This window comes from Cinclus cinclus, chromosome 4, assembly GCF_963662255.1.
Source record: "Cinclus cinclus chromosome 4, bCinCin1.1, whole genome shotgun sequence".
NCBI classification, from domain to species: domain Eukaryota; kingdom Metazoa; phylum Chordata; class Aves; order Passeriformes; family Cinclidae; genus Cinclus; species Cinclus cinclus.
Genome location: NC_085049.1, coordinates 11,111,475 through 11,126,255, shown reverse-complemented (window position 1 = coordinate 11,126,255; position 14,781 = coordinate 11,111,475). Strand labels below are relative to the sequence as shown.

At 42.0% G+C, this 14,781-nt stretch overlaps 1 protein-coding gene across 2 annotated transcripts in view; it reads left to right on the top strand.

Moving 5' to 3' along the window:
• The first annotated feature begins 1,750 nt into the window (after positions 1–1,750).
• MAGI2 (membrane associated guanylate kinase, WW and PDZ domain containing 2) overlaps positions 1,751–14,781 on the top strand; it is a 698,568-nt gene continuing 685,537 nt past the window's right edge. For both annotated transcript variants that reach the window (XM_062490827.1, XM_062490826.1), the window contains exon 1: positions 1,751–2,051. In XM_062490827.1, the coding sequence (XP_062346811.1) occupies positions 1,751–2,051 (301 nt within the window). The remainder of the gene's footprint in view (positions 2,052–14,781) is intronic.

The following is a 14,781-nucleotide window of genomic DNA, read 5'->3' as shown; positions in this document are numbered from 1 at the left end:
TACAGCCTTTGGGACATTTACAGGATCTCTCAGCCCTACCCAGCTGCCTGTTTTCATGAAATAGTTTAATTATATTTGAGACAGATTTGGGTAAAACTGCCCAACAGATTCAAAAGTTATTGGAGAAGTAAAGGAGACACAGCCAAGCATGATCGCATAAAGGCCTGTTTCCATGGAAACCAAGAGGGAAAAAAAACAGCAGTACAGTTTGAAAAAATTCATTGCAGAGTCACTTCAATTCAAATTTTAAAAATATCTGATCATTTTAAAATCACAAGCTGTAACACAAAGTACATTTCTCCTGCCTTGTCCCATTCAAAACACTATCTGCAGACCCCTGTCTTCATGTATCCCACTCACCTATACCCTGCAGGCACAACTATGCTTCTTAAAGTCAGGATGTTGTTCTGAGTATATTTTGTCAACCTCCACTTCGGAAGGAAACTAATTTTTCAGTCAAGGCAAGTTTCCCAGAAAGACATGCCAATTGCTGCACTCTATGGCTCTCACACATGTGAGGCATAGGACAGAACTTATTTAAAGGAAAGCTCGCAGGAGAAGCGAGCTACAGTTATCACCTGCTGAGGAGTGTAACCCACTGCTGGGGCAGCAGGGAAGATCTGCAGGGCGTAGCGTGTGATTTTGGCTACTAAGGACAAGTGGCAGACAGCAACCTGCGCGAGGGTGGTGGACACCTGCTGGGTAACAGTAAATTTAATGGGAAGAACTGCCACCCCTCTCTTTGTCATACCCTCTTCAGGTGTAGCACCCACCTGAGCCATCGGTTGTGACCACAGCACCCAGCGTAAAGAATAATAGCCATGTGCAACTCAATAAACCGAGACATTCGCGTGGAGTGAAACCACTCTGCAAGTGCCCGTGACACCGAGATCCTCGAAGCAAACGGGTGTCGCTTAGTTTGGTAGCCACAGCCAGCAGCCCAGCTACCTTTGGTCCTTCCCGGCCGCGAGCAGAGCTCCTGGACCGCAGGGCCCTTCTGCGCTCCGGCTCGGGCAGCTCCCCCAGCGACGCGATGCCCCGTACGGGTCGAGGAGCTGCCGGAGCTGGGCAGTGTCCGGGGCCGGAGCTGGGCCGGAGCTGGGCAGTGTCCGGGGCCGGAGCTCGGGCAGTGTCCGGGGCCGGAGCTCGGCCGGTGCTCCGGGCAGTGTTCGGCCGGGCCGGGCCGGGCCGGGCCGGGGCAGGCGGCGGGTCCAGCGCCATGGCTCCCCCAGTGCCCCTCCCGGCCGGGGTCGCCGCTCTCCTTCCCGCCCTCGCCCCCCCGCCCGGGCCCTTCTCCGCCTTCTGCCGGCCGTGCCAGGCAGCCTCTCTCTCGGCCTTCACTACCGGGTCAGGCGAGGCGGGAGCGGCGAAACAGCGCCCGCCTCGCTCCGGCACCGACACCGACACCCCTCCTCCTCCTCCCCGCGCCGCGGCCGTCCCCTCCCTCCCGCTGCCTCCCTCCCTCCTCCCTCCTGCCAGTTTCTCTACAACTAGTGCATCCACGCGCAGGCAGGGTCCGGTCGTCGCGGCTGCCATGGATATCAGCTAAAGCCGGGAGGAGCGGGCACAGAAGCGCTCCCCGAGCCAGCGCGCAGCCCGCGGGGCCGCCGGCCGGCACAGCCGCGGCCGCTGCCGCCCGCCCCGAGCCTGCCCGGAGGAGCGCGGCTGCCCCGGGGAGTGGGGGCAGAGAGGGAGGGGGGGAAGAAGCACAGACTGCAGGGAGGGAGTCGGGCAGAGCATCCCCACGGCAATGTCCAAGGGCTTGAAGAAGAAAAGCCACTGGACGAGCAGAGTCCACGAGATCGTGATCGTGAGGAACGCGGAGGGACAGCTGGGCTTCGAGCTGAAGGGGGGCGCCGAGAATGGGCAGTTCCCCTACCTGGGGGAAGTGAAGCCCGGCAAGGTGGCCTATGAGGGCGGCAGCAAGTTGGTACCGGAGGAGCTGCTGCTGGAGGTGAACGAGACCCCCGTGGCCGGGCTCACCATCAGAGATGTGCTGGCCGTCATCAAGCACTGCAAGGACCCCATCCGCCTCAAGTGCGTCAAGCAAGGTAAGGCAGGAACGGGCCCCCCTCCCTGCCCACCCCCTGGGGGCCGCGGCACGTCTGGGGGAGCGGAGGGGGAGCAACTTTGTTGCTGCAGTTTGACTTTCCCCCTCCCCGCCGGAGCCGCCCCCTCCCCGGCGGCGGGGGGAGGATGCGAGCGGCGCTGCGCGGTACCCGCAGCCGGGCGAATTAAATGTGCGTCAGTGACAGCGCTTCGCCATGCCGGGGGGGGGGGGGGGGCCGGGCGGGGGGCGGCATCATCATCATCATCATCATCATCATTATCATTATCATTCCCTGCAGTCCCCGTCCGACGGGGCCGGGTTCCCGCCCGACCCGACCCGATCCGACCCAGCGGTCCCGGCCCCTCCGGGTGCTGCTGCCGTTGCCGGGGGCCGGAGGGGCGGCCGGGGCCGGCTGCGGAGCGGCGCTTGCCCTTGGCTTCGCCTCACTCCGGGCGCCTTGGAGCGGGGACTGGGGCTGAGGAGCGCGCCGGGTGGCGCCCAGGGTGGCTTCGGCATCTCTTAAGTGTCATTAGCGGAAAAGTCATTCATTTGATCCCTGGTGAAAACGATCGCTAATCGCAGGGAATGGGGAGCTCAGAACAAGTGAGAGGACAGACAGAAAGAAACTTTTGCGAGAGAACGCTATACTCTTGCCTCGCTTCTGTTTCGCTTATTTATTTTGAAGTACCGTAATAGGTTAATGCGTTTCCAGGAAAGTTAATAGAGAAGAGACGGCACAGATGCTGTTTACATGTTTGTTTCTGTCCTCTTTAAACTATGCTGAATTGAGTTCTCTGCAGCTGAGCGCTTGCGAGGAGGTTTCTGCTAGCCCAGCAGCATTTCTGGAGCACAGGAGCTGCTCCGGGAGCCGAGTCTGTAGGTGCTCCTTGGCTATGGGTGGTGCAGCGGCTGTAGGCGTATCGCTAAAGTACGCATTCCAGCCGGGCACTGAGCCCAGCCATTGAAAACTTGGGAATTTCTGCGGTGGGAAGTTTTTAGATACCATGCATCGGAGGCGCTTGTGCTGTGCAACTATAGCCATCAGCCTGTGCTCAGAGGACACAGAGGAGAATCTCTCTGGAACTGGGTATAAAATTCGGCAATTTTACTTCCTCTTTGTAATTGACGGCTTATTGTTTGAAGTGTAACTTTTTATACTTCTGAATGCCTGAAGAATATACTAATTATTAGTTTATCCAAACATGACTGAACCAGTAGACAGAATCTGATTTCCACTCAGGCCTTCAGAATGTACTTTATTGTATATTCTGTTATCTCCAGGGGTGGTCAAGCCTCTATATACAGAATATGATCTGGGACTTTTTTACTTGTCCTTATGAGTAAGTTGTGCAATATGGTGTAGATCATATCTTGACAGTCGGGCTATGCAGGGAGACACAATAGTTCATGAGATAAGTTAAGATTAAAAATTAGTATAATGGATTCTGTCTGGGCAGTTTAGTGTCAGTGTAGTGTCATCTCTGAACTACAGGAAACCTGCTCTGTCCTGTCCTCTTTTTATTCATAATTTCAGTGTGAGTGGTCTTACTGTGACGGGATTCAAAAAGAAGCAGCAGTTGGAAGTGTCAAGAAGGTAATGGTAGATTGTAATCCAGTTTTTAATTTTTTTTCACAAATCCTATAGATTCTTTACAATAAGGTAAATTTAAGGTTACTTTGAGTTTCTATGTGAAACATATGTCCTATCTCTTCACTGTTTTTCTAATACTTCTGTTCAAGTCAAAGCAACCACTGGTGATTCATTAATGTGTGCACCCTTAATAAATTACCTGTCATACATGAATTAGGGACATTAGTCAGGCTTTTAGTCTGGGAATTACTGCAAGCTTCTGCATGAGACATAAGAGATAAATTCTGAATTCTGCCTAATTCTATGTTTCAGTACCTATATCTATACATATCTGAGGAGTTACAGTTCAGTATGTTAACTCACCACAATTTTAATGCAAGTTCTCAAAGTACTGGCCACGTGACTGTGTGTTTGGAAATGACAGTTCAGCATAGATTCTTGGACTGAAAGACTTCCTGGCTGGAATGATCTTTCACTGTGCTCCAGCATCCTTTATGCCAAAGAGAAAGGCCTTCTGGATCCAACTTCCTATTTGGGGAAAAAAAAAAAAGTCAATGGTTTGTGCGTTTTACTACCTGACTCCTCCTTTGAGTGTAAGCTGGTGTTTGCCTGTGCCCCTCAGTGACAAAGCACAGGCAGCCACGTTACAGCAATATTACTATTCCCTAGCAGTGCTTTGCAGCAGTGTGTAGGAGAGGAAAGACTGAGCAATAAAATCTTTGTATGTTTTTGTAACTTTTGTGTTCCTTTTAATTATAAAGCACCTTTAGTGTGCTGGAACAAGGTTAATGGCTCCATTATCGTTGTTTCCGCATAATTTATCAATGCTGTCTCTGTCAATTAGAATAGCATGACCTTGAATGCACCATGTGACTGTAGCTGCTTCTTCAGTGCTGCCTAGGAATGAAGTCAGAGAGAGAAATGTGGAGGTAGGACACGACTATTTATAATGTGATCTTTAGGAGTCTGTGAGTATTTCTCTTGTTTGAAAGTTTGACAATTCAGCAGTGGAAATTCACTTGTAGATGAAATTAGGGAATGGCTAATTCAAGAATTAGCTGTTTTGAAACATAGAAAAGGTGCTTCCATGATTTTTCCTTATGTTTGATTAAACCCCCAATCTCTGAAATAATTAAATACTTCATAATTTATTATATTACTACATGAAATACTTATTGCGAAAAGTCAGATGAAATATTGCTGTTAGCTAAACATCTTGAATTATAAAGCCCCTGAACATGTAATGTAGGAGTTGCTGCATATTATGAGGAGGAGTAAACATCATGAGAAACTGATTTGCATGATATGATTCAACATGAATTCTCCTAGATATGATGATGCCTGATAAATAGGGTTTTAATGCAGGACATTGTGCCTGGGTTTGCCTGGGGAGAAAAAACTGTAAGAATCATTATTATTAATTATTATTATTATTATTATTATTATTATTTAGCCTTAACTGTAAGAGTTCACAAAGAAATATTCCTTGGAGAGTATTTCTTGTTTGGGTTTTCCTGTTAGGGTGATTTTTTTTGTTGTTTTTTTGTTTTTTTGCAAGCCATTTGTGCTACTGTTGGCAGAATCACAGAGAGTCTCTGGAAACACATGGGATGAAATCTTGGCCCACATGAAGTCAAAGGCAATGTCCTTAACATCAGATAAAGAAGGCAGGGTTTCCTCTGTAAAATCCCATGCTTTTTTGAATATATATCCCGCCAATGAGAGAACTGTATACAGCAGTTACATGAGTTGGTTGTATTGCAAATGGATATTCTGACCTTCTGCTCACTTGGGTGAGGATAAGAGCCTTGTGCTGTTTCTTGAAGGAATACTTCTGAATTTCAAATGTGTTTGTTTTTACATGCAGAACAGTTTGGATTAAGTGCTGCCTTCTTCCCACAGATGTACAGATGCGTAGTTGTAGAAGTAGCAGTGTGTTAAGGAAAGGCATCTTAATTTGGATAAGTAATCACATGGGGAAGAGTCATATGGGGAGCAATGTTGCCTCCAGTTCCATTCTTTGCTCATCACTGCTGTCTCAGATCCACAATAATTGCCACCAGTGGCTGATACAGGTCTGTGCTGTGCACGCTCACTCCTTGAAGGGTTGCACAAGCTTGGTTGTACTGCATGAACCAGCATCTTTACTCCTTACATGGAGTTATAAACTTCCACAGATGCCCTCAGCAGAATTCCAGTGAATAGTCTGAAAACGTGGATTTCAGAACTCAGGAGCATTGCAACAGATTTTATCCTGGAGCTCCTGCCTGATGCATCTCCTTCTCAAGGAAAATGGTTTGGATATATTAAGTAACCAGGTGATCTGACCAACTGAGCAATTTATTTTTAGAAGTATGTAATGGTATGACTATATGAAATATGAGTAAAACAGGCACTTTATATGGACAATTTCTGATGGCTCTTCTCTGACTCCAAATAGCCAATTGTTAAGCATCAACCCCTAATTCTTTAGTTCCTTATGCAAAAAAGGCAATTAATACACATAATGTAAGGAGGAGCTAAAAACCAGTTTAATTTTTTTCAGTCCAATCATTTGCTTAATAGTACGCATATACTAGAATGTTTTGCTGACTGTAGATGTACTTGGGCATATTTTCAAGTGCTTTCCCAGTCAGGAAAAGGTTTGGACCCTCATTAGGATGGATACAAGAACAGCCAAGTTTGGGCAGACTGCATCCCCCACGTCCTGTTCCTGGTGGCTGTGACTGTGGTTGCTGAGTGAAAACTGAAAGGACAGGATGGTGCTGTCCCAACACCCACTGGCTTGTGGCTAAGGGGTTTAGTAGCCTTGTAGTGTTTTTTCGTAATGGGTTCATCCATAAGTTTTGCAATTAAAACCTGGCTTAACTTCTAAAATTTCTTTGAAAGTCTGTGACAAACCTTTTGACAGAGAAATGCAGGAATGTTTTGATTTCCCAAAGTTTTGCCTGCACGTGTAAAGATGTTAGCTAGTTAAATTTAATGTTAGTATTTTACTATTGACTTTTTCATACACATATCCCAATGTATAGTTATGTTTTTTTTTTAAATTTTTCTTCTTATTTAAATTCATAAATAATTATCTTCTACATTCATTAAAACACACTGTGCATATAGATAGTCTTTTGATAATCTTTTATTCCTGGATATCACTATATACTATATTCCAAGATGGGAATGTTGGATATAGTTATCTTCACAAGAAGAACAGTATTTTGCAACAGAAAGCTGCATCATTTTCCAGAATAAAAAAAAAAAAATCACATGGGTCTTTCAAAAACCCAACCCAAAGAACCCTGAAAACCTGTGTGATTGTACTTCTCTCTGTGACTTTTGCATACATAGTATTTGAAAATAAACTAACTCTTTTTTCTGAGTTTGTGCTCCTTAGAATTCTACTAAGTCCTTAAATTAAATTCAGACTTCTTTTTTAACCATCACTTATGTTATTCTTATGCTTGTCCATCTTAATTTAAAGACCATTGAAGCTGACTTCTGACTCATGTAGCTTGTGATTTATTCTTCATCTCCTCCAGAGAGCTTGTGATGCTTCATGTCAGGGACTCTGTATTCACTGGCAGTAGAATTATATTCATCAGTCTTTTTCCTTCCCTGAGAATTACAAATGTTCCATTAAAGGATGGGGCCATGACTTTGTTAGTGCATCATTTCCTTGAAGAAATTAAATAATTGAGAGTGCTCTGCTTAGTTCTGTTTAGTCACATAAGGTAAAAGTTAATTTTACAGTAAGACTTGTACATCTGTGGATACTGTTGACATCAAAGAAAAGTACTGGTGTAAGGGGATAGAATTGTGTCTGACTTCCTTTATGCATCCTATAACCTCACCTACATTAATTCAGCATTTCATGAAATATATGGATTCTTAGCTTTTGCTTTCAGTGTTCTTGATCTTCTCCTTGCTCTTTATAGATGAGGAGCTCCTTTCATGACATGAAAGGTTCTATAAATTATTCATCTACATATTTTGTATACAAGAAGTGGTGTATACATGCAAAAAGTACTCCTTCAAAAGGGATTTATGGGAGGAGGTGGTCACAACTGATTTAGAAAGGGTGATGGAAAGTGCTGCAGTAGTTGTAGAAGCAGATGTTTCATGTTCTTCTCTTCTTCATGGTGCTATAAACAAATAAAAAAATAAAGGAAGATTTTTTTCTGATAAGGAACATCAAGGCAAAGTTCAGAGAACAGTGATATTCCTTGTGTTAACATTTTGGAACTAATTTTTTGCTTATGTACCTTGGTGTTTATAAATATAAGAATATACATAAATATTTGTACAATCTTTGGGTTATTTGAGATTGGTAGGAATTTTCATCTGTAGGTTGAGATTGTGTAAGAATTTGCATAGGACTGCTATATGAGTATTGCTACGGTACTACTCTAGAATATTTTTCATTCAAGTTTTGGTGCAAATACATATATGATAGTTACAATGAACACATTCACTCTGGTGGCCAAGCAATGTACAGAATGGCACAGGATTCTGCAGTAGGAAATAAAATAATCATAAACTTTAGAATAAGATTGACTAGATGCCTATCAAAGTAGGTGCAGTCTAGAGCTCAGAGTTGGAAAGTATTGATTTCAGCAGCAAAGTGCCTGTCATGGGGTTTTGTTGCTGAATGCCATTGCAATCCTGGCCTTAACTGAGTTTTCTAAAACCGCAGGGGCTCTGATCCCAACAGTATCTCTTCAGCACGCCTAATTTGTTATGAATCAGCTTCTCTTCAACCTCATAGAAATCTATCCAGTAAGAAGGTGTCATAGCTTTCTGGCCATTTGTTTAGCTTTCTAACTTCAGGCTGAAACTACCCAATGAAAAATGGAATGGTGGGCAGAAGTGTGAGAAAAGGAACATACTTAAGGGCTTTCACAAAAATTATTTAACATTCCTAAACTGGAAAAAAATCCTTGTTGGTAAATGGCTATCTCAAAAACAGTACTTATGGTTTGAATGTTCTTTTAATGTTAACCTAAAATGTCTCATTTATTCAAATCTGCTATCCACAATTTGAAGACTTCACTAGAAGCTGAACTGAAAGAAAGCTGTTGTTTGTGTGTATCTGCCATGTATTTATCCTTTTTATGTTATTCTTGAACTCCTAGTCAGTACCTTCAGATTACTAAAATTCAGAAAGCTTAATCAAAAGGTAGCTTGCTGTCAACACAGCACTACCAGGTGTCTTCTCATTCATACATACATTATGATTAGTAATATATGAATAATGCTGTTTTGCTCTGCTTATCAGCTTCAGCTGTTTCTCCTGGGTGTCTTTGATTATTTCCACAGCACATGAATTTGAGATGAAGGAAAGTAAGGCAACGAACAAAATGGAGAAAGCAAAATTATGTGAAAGCTCCAGGAAAAAAAATTAGAGATTGTTAAAGTACATTACTGGTTTTAGAATTTATGTGTTCTGTCATATTTAATTGAGTATACAGCCCTGTACCTTCAGCACAAGAAAAAATCAGCACAGGGAACATGTGTTTCCTAGGTCTTAGTTTCTCAAACCATGTTGAAATCATAGAATAATTTAGTTTGGAAAAGACCTTTTAGATCATTGACTCCAGTGATTAACCCAGCCTTGCCAAGTCCACCATTAAACTGTAGCCCCGAGTGCCTCATGTCCAGGGTTGGGTGGCTCAAGCATTTCCCTGGGGAGCTTGTTCCAATGTTTGACAATGGTTTCAGAGAAGAAGTTTTTCCTGATGCCCAGTCTAAACCTCCCTTTTGCAATTTGAGACCATTTCTTCTTGTCCTATTTTTCGTTACTTGAGTAGAGGCTGACCCCCCCACCCGGCTACACCTCCTTTCAGGCAGCTGTAGGGAGTGATAGGGTCTCCCCTAAGCCTCTTTTCATCCAGGCTGAGCACCCCCAGCTCCCTCAGCTGCTTCTCATCAGACTTGTGTTCCGGACCCTTCCTTCTGTTGCCCTTCTCTGGACACGCTCTAGCACCTCAATGTCTGTCTTGCAATGAGCAGCCCAGAACTGAAAACACAAGATCATTGATAAAGATATTAAACAGGTCTAGCCCAAATACTGGGCCCTGAGGAATGCCACTGCTGACTGCCCACCAGCAGGATGTAGCTCCATTTCCCCTCCTCTCTAAGCCCAGCCATCCAGTCAGTTCTATATGCAGCAAACAGGGCACCAGTCCAAGCTATGACCAACTGCTTTCTCCAAAAGAATGCTGGTGTAACTCTAAATGCTGTCCCTCTAAAACATGCATAATTAAATCATTTCAAAGGAAAAAAATAGCATTCCTGCTTCTTCAGATGAAAGCATGAGTTATTGTTAACACATCTGTGCTTCTGTCCCCAGTTCTCATGAAAGCAAGGTGAAACAATGGTGCTGCCTGAGAAGTGGGGAAGAAACACATATTTGTGTGGGATGACTTTCCTCTGTGTGTGACGTTCCTACAGAAAAAGAGATTTACCAGGTAGTGCTTCATTATGGACAGAGCTGCATGCTGGGTTCCTCGCTGCTGAGGCCTCCCTGGCTCTGTCTCTGCATCCTTCCTCTCTGAAGGATGAACAGACACAGTTGTGGTGTCCTGACCATAAACACCAAGTACTGGTAGTGCAGGACCATAAACACTAAGTCATTACTTTTCTTTTCAGGTCTCTGACCTTGGGAAGCAAGGGCAGCAGTCCAGGTATTCAACACCATGTGGAAATGGAATTAAAATACCAAATGTGTGTGGGTTTTATGGTTCTCAGACAAGACAGATTGGCTGTATGCTGCCACATCCATAGATGAAATAACACCTTTCTATGTACATTTCTATATACTATTGTTGTTACTTTCTTGAGCCATCCTTGGTTCAGATCAATGTATTTCATGGAGGTCCCCCATACAGTTGCAAACCATGGGGCCATATCTGCCACCAGCATTCTTCTGTCTTGCCTCCTCCAAGCCTTTTGTGCTAGTGAAGCACCTTGCTGTGTTGCTGGAATTCATCTTGAACCTTTCAGGTAGTGCATCTTTCAGATCTGGCATTAGCACCAACTATTTTATCCTGCCAGTAAGATATTTCTACCCTCTGTGCTTGAGTTCACTTCAGAAAGCATGCAGAAACTTGTTTTGACACAGAATTCTGGCATTCCACCATTCCAGATCATGCCTGTTCTGCTGGGAGAAAGCCTGGTATAACAATCTCCCATTGTGTCTGGTCTGGAGATATGTGACACATTTGGTAGTCTCTATAGCCAGTGATGGCAGACATTTCATTGAATTATCCAGAATTATTAAATTGTTCACAGAGTTCCCAGATTACTACACTGGGGGCCAGGGTTCTTCTTTGACAGTCTGCTAGGTCAGACACTGAGGACAGAATTGAGATCACTCACTCTCTGAAGAGTCATAATGTGCTTGTTTTTGAAAATGCTGAAGAAATATTTTCTCCTCATTATGCAGGAAAAAAGGAAAAATAATACTAGAAATAGACTTCATCATTACGAGTAGTGCTCATGGATTCACTTTACATAGCAGAGCTATGGAAAACAGTGGTAGAATATAATAAGCAAAATTTTCTACACTATACTAGCAAGTACATTGTGTATCTGTGTTAATGTAACATTAGCATTCCAGAGTGGAAGTCCTTCCTGCAAACAGGTACAATTTGTCTTTTATTACTTATCCATTTATTGGTATCATATGTATCTCACATTGTCCTTGCATTACTCAAAAATGAAATGTAGAAAATGATTTTTAAATATACCATTTTAAGGTTATTTTTGTAATATTAAAAAAAAAATCTTGCACCTTTGTTTCTGTCATGCCAGTAATGAATTAATCTGCCAGTAATTAATTAATCTGTATTTCTGATAAAATGTTGCTATTTCATAAAAGAACACCTAACCTGTCCTACAGAAGCTGAAAGGAAACAAAATTGGAGCATCAGTTTCATTCCAGGACATCCATCTCATATGTAAGTTCTTAGAACACACACTATTTTTTCTACTTAAACTTAGGCCTGTTCATCACTTTTCAGTCTATTTGTACCCCAAATGAGTTATACTGAATAGTTTTTATCATGTTGCCTTCTCACAGCTGATTCTTTAACTAGTAGGAAATGGAATGGCTGTGTTCATTTCAGTTATTCCCTTACTATGTCCTTCTTTGTGCTAAATCTGCATTAATAAATGTCACATAAGCCTCTCATATGCTTCCAAAATGGTATGTTAGTATAAACAAGTATTAATCCCATTATATTTTAATTCTCTGTCCTTGTTTTTTTTTTAATAGGAACAGCAGTTTATATTTCAAAGTGTTGCAGAGTCCTGTTGCTAGCTTAAAAAGCTAAATGCAAGTGCTCCTATCATGGAATTGAAATCCTTGTGAAGTGGGAAAGGGAGCAGCTGCTGAATTCTTGTATCAGACTGATGGAGGAGCTGAACACTTCTTCACATTAAACTGTTGAGTGCTTTGCTTAGGTAAAGTGCAATTACCCCCAAATTCCCCATTCTGTCACTACACTACTCATTTGGAAAACTCTCCTTGAAGCTCAGGCCCACTGGGATGCCTGTCCTGCACTTGATGATATTAGGTGGTTTGCTCTGACCCACTTCATAATATCTATATATCTCTATCTCCATCCTATATCTATCTATATCTATCTATATCTATCTATCTGTCTGTCTATCTATCTGTCTGTCTATCTATCTGTCTGTCTGTCTATCTATCTGTCTGTCTGTCTATCTATCTGTCTGTCTGTCTGTCTATCTATCTATCTATCTATCTATCTATAGCAATTGTTTATATATATAGCAAGTCATTGCTTTTACTGGTATTTCTGATTTCTCTTTCTGTGTGGGTTTGTTATATCTGCCTGTTGTCTCATGCATGAAATCTGAAAACTCTTGGTGAGAGAAACTCTTGCCTTTTTGTTGTAGCAACTAGCATGGCAATTTCAAGTTGAGAGTCTCTCGTTTCTATGGCAATGTAAGGAAGTATTCACATTAAATTCGGAGTCTAATATAATGACTTTCCTGGAATTAATTGCTGGAACTCTTCTGTATCATTTTAACATAACATCTATAACTCAAATTGATCATAATTCAGTCTTGGTGATAGAAGCTTTAAAGTGGATAAAAGTTGAGCATTTTTTGTATTTTTTGTATTTAAGAGAATATAGTAGTCATTACTAATGTGGAGCTTCTGTTATTGGTAGTTCTGGTCTGTTCTCTCATGGTTTTTCTATTACAGCTGCTGCTAGTGAAGCCTATTAAAAAATCTTTTTTATACTATGTACAGAGAATATGTTTCCTGAAGAATTTGTGGTTTTTTTCATTTTATCTACTTGATTACAGATGCAGAAGAACATTTCTGCCCTGTAAACTTCTAGAAAAATTATTGGAATTTCTGATAAGCCAGTAAAACCAGCTTTCTCAATGCTCATCCTGTTTGGTCATTTTCCAGTAAGAATAGCAAAAAAGATTTCAGGAAAAATAATCCATCACAGTACTGGGGCTTTTGTTAAGAAAATTAAATAAAATCAAGATGTTGGATTTGCTTAATTAAAATTAAAGTTGGTAATTGAAATATCAATTAAATGATCTTCTGGATTTATATTTATGTTGAGTTCTTATGTTAAGCCCATGATACTTATGTACTAATATAGTCTTCAGAACAGATGAACCCATAAAACTTAAATATGCCACTTTTAAATATGTGTGAAATATTGTATGGGTTTGTGTACAGTTCATCTGACTTGCAGAAGTGTAACAGCTGCTTTGCCTTGATAGGGATTCCTGTTTGTGCCTGTGCTTTAAGGGTAATGAAATCAATGTTTCTGGGTGTAAAAGTCAGAAAAGATGAAGGTTTGCTTTTGGTTTTGGATTTTTTTTGCATATGTGAGAAAGCACCTCCTGCATGTGGCTAGAGCTATGCCAGTTCTAGAAAAGTAGTAAATCCCACTAGTATTCTTTTGGGTCAATATTAAGAAGATTTCTGGTAAGCAGTAAGCAACTTTCCCACCAGTTGCTGTAGGAACAGGTTGCATGATCTGCAGAATTCCTCCCTCTATATCTGTGCACTGCTGGTCAGCTAGTGAGGATGCTGCTGCTGAGAAAGAGATTTGCAGCTGGGACATTAAACCAGAAATCTTCACTGGTATCCCTTTAGACACTAATATTTGCCTTGTTATTAGACTGTCTGAATAGCTTCCAGATTCTAAAAATTATTTACAGAAAAACTTATTCAGAGTCTCCAGACAGGGAGTTCTTGATGTTCTCAGCTGCTTCTGTGAATGCCAGTGTTAGGAGGGAAGCTGGGGCTGTCTAAGACTTCTCTCCTTGGTCTCCTGGCCTGGGCTGTGAGATAGAGTTCTTAGAAACCACTGAGAAATTACTGAGTTTCACAGTCATAATGATTTTTGTCATCTGTGCTGTCTTTTTATGGTTTTGATTGTTTTAAATTTTTTAAATGAAATTTATTTCATTATTAAAGCCTGTCTAGCTTTTTAGGAAGAAAGGATCTTTCTAAATATGTGTAGTTTGCTGATAGAACTGGTACTGTATTTCTCCAATTGCTAGTTTTGCTTAGTAATTACTTTGTCTTTTCCTTTTATTCTTTAAAAAATTAATCTCTTACAACATGAATGTTGTTATTAGCATATCAAGCCAACTGCAATAAGATCCCATGGTGACAGGCACTACAAGCTGGCAGTAAAAAACACCTGCTTCCCCAAAGGGTTTGTAAAGGCAAATTAGACACAGAGGATAGGTAGGAATAGACAGAATCCCACAGTGGTGAAATGACTTGCCAAAAATCTCAGATCAATCAATAACAGAGTGGAGAACACCGCAGTGTAATTTAAAAGTCTGTGCAAGCAGAACTGTGTCCAAGTAAAGGCACACAAACCACACAAAAAAACCTCTCCTCTTCAATGAGGGTTTCTATTGATTGCTCGAGTAAAACATTTTTGTAGGTATTTATTTTATATTTTACATTACAAATCTCACATAAAGAAGAAGCTTTATTAATAACAAAGAAGCAGAAGCATGCAGAGGTATCTGCAGATGAGAGAGTGTGATGGAGTGTTTTCTTCTAAAGTGAAATGCATTTCAGAAATATATTGGAAGTGGTAAATTGTAGGAAACCAAAGTTATATAC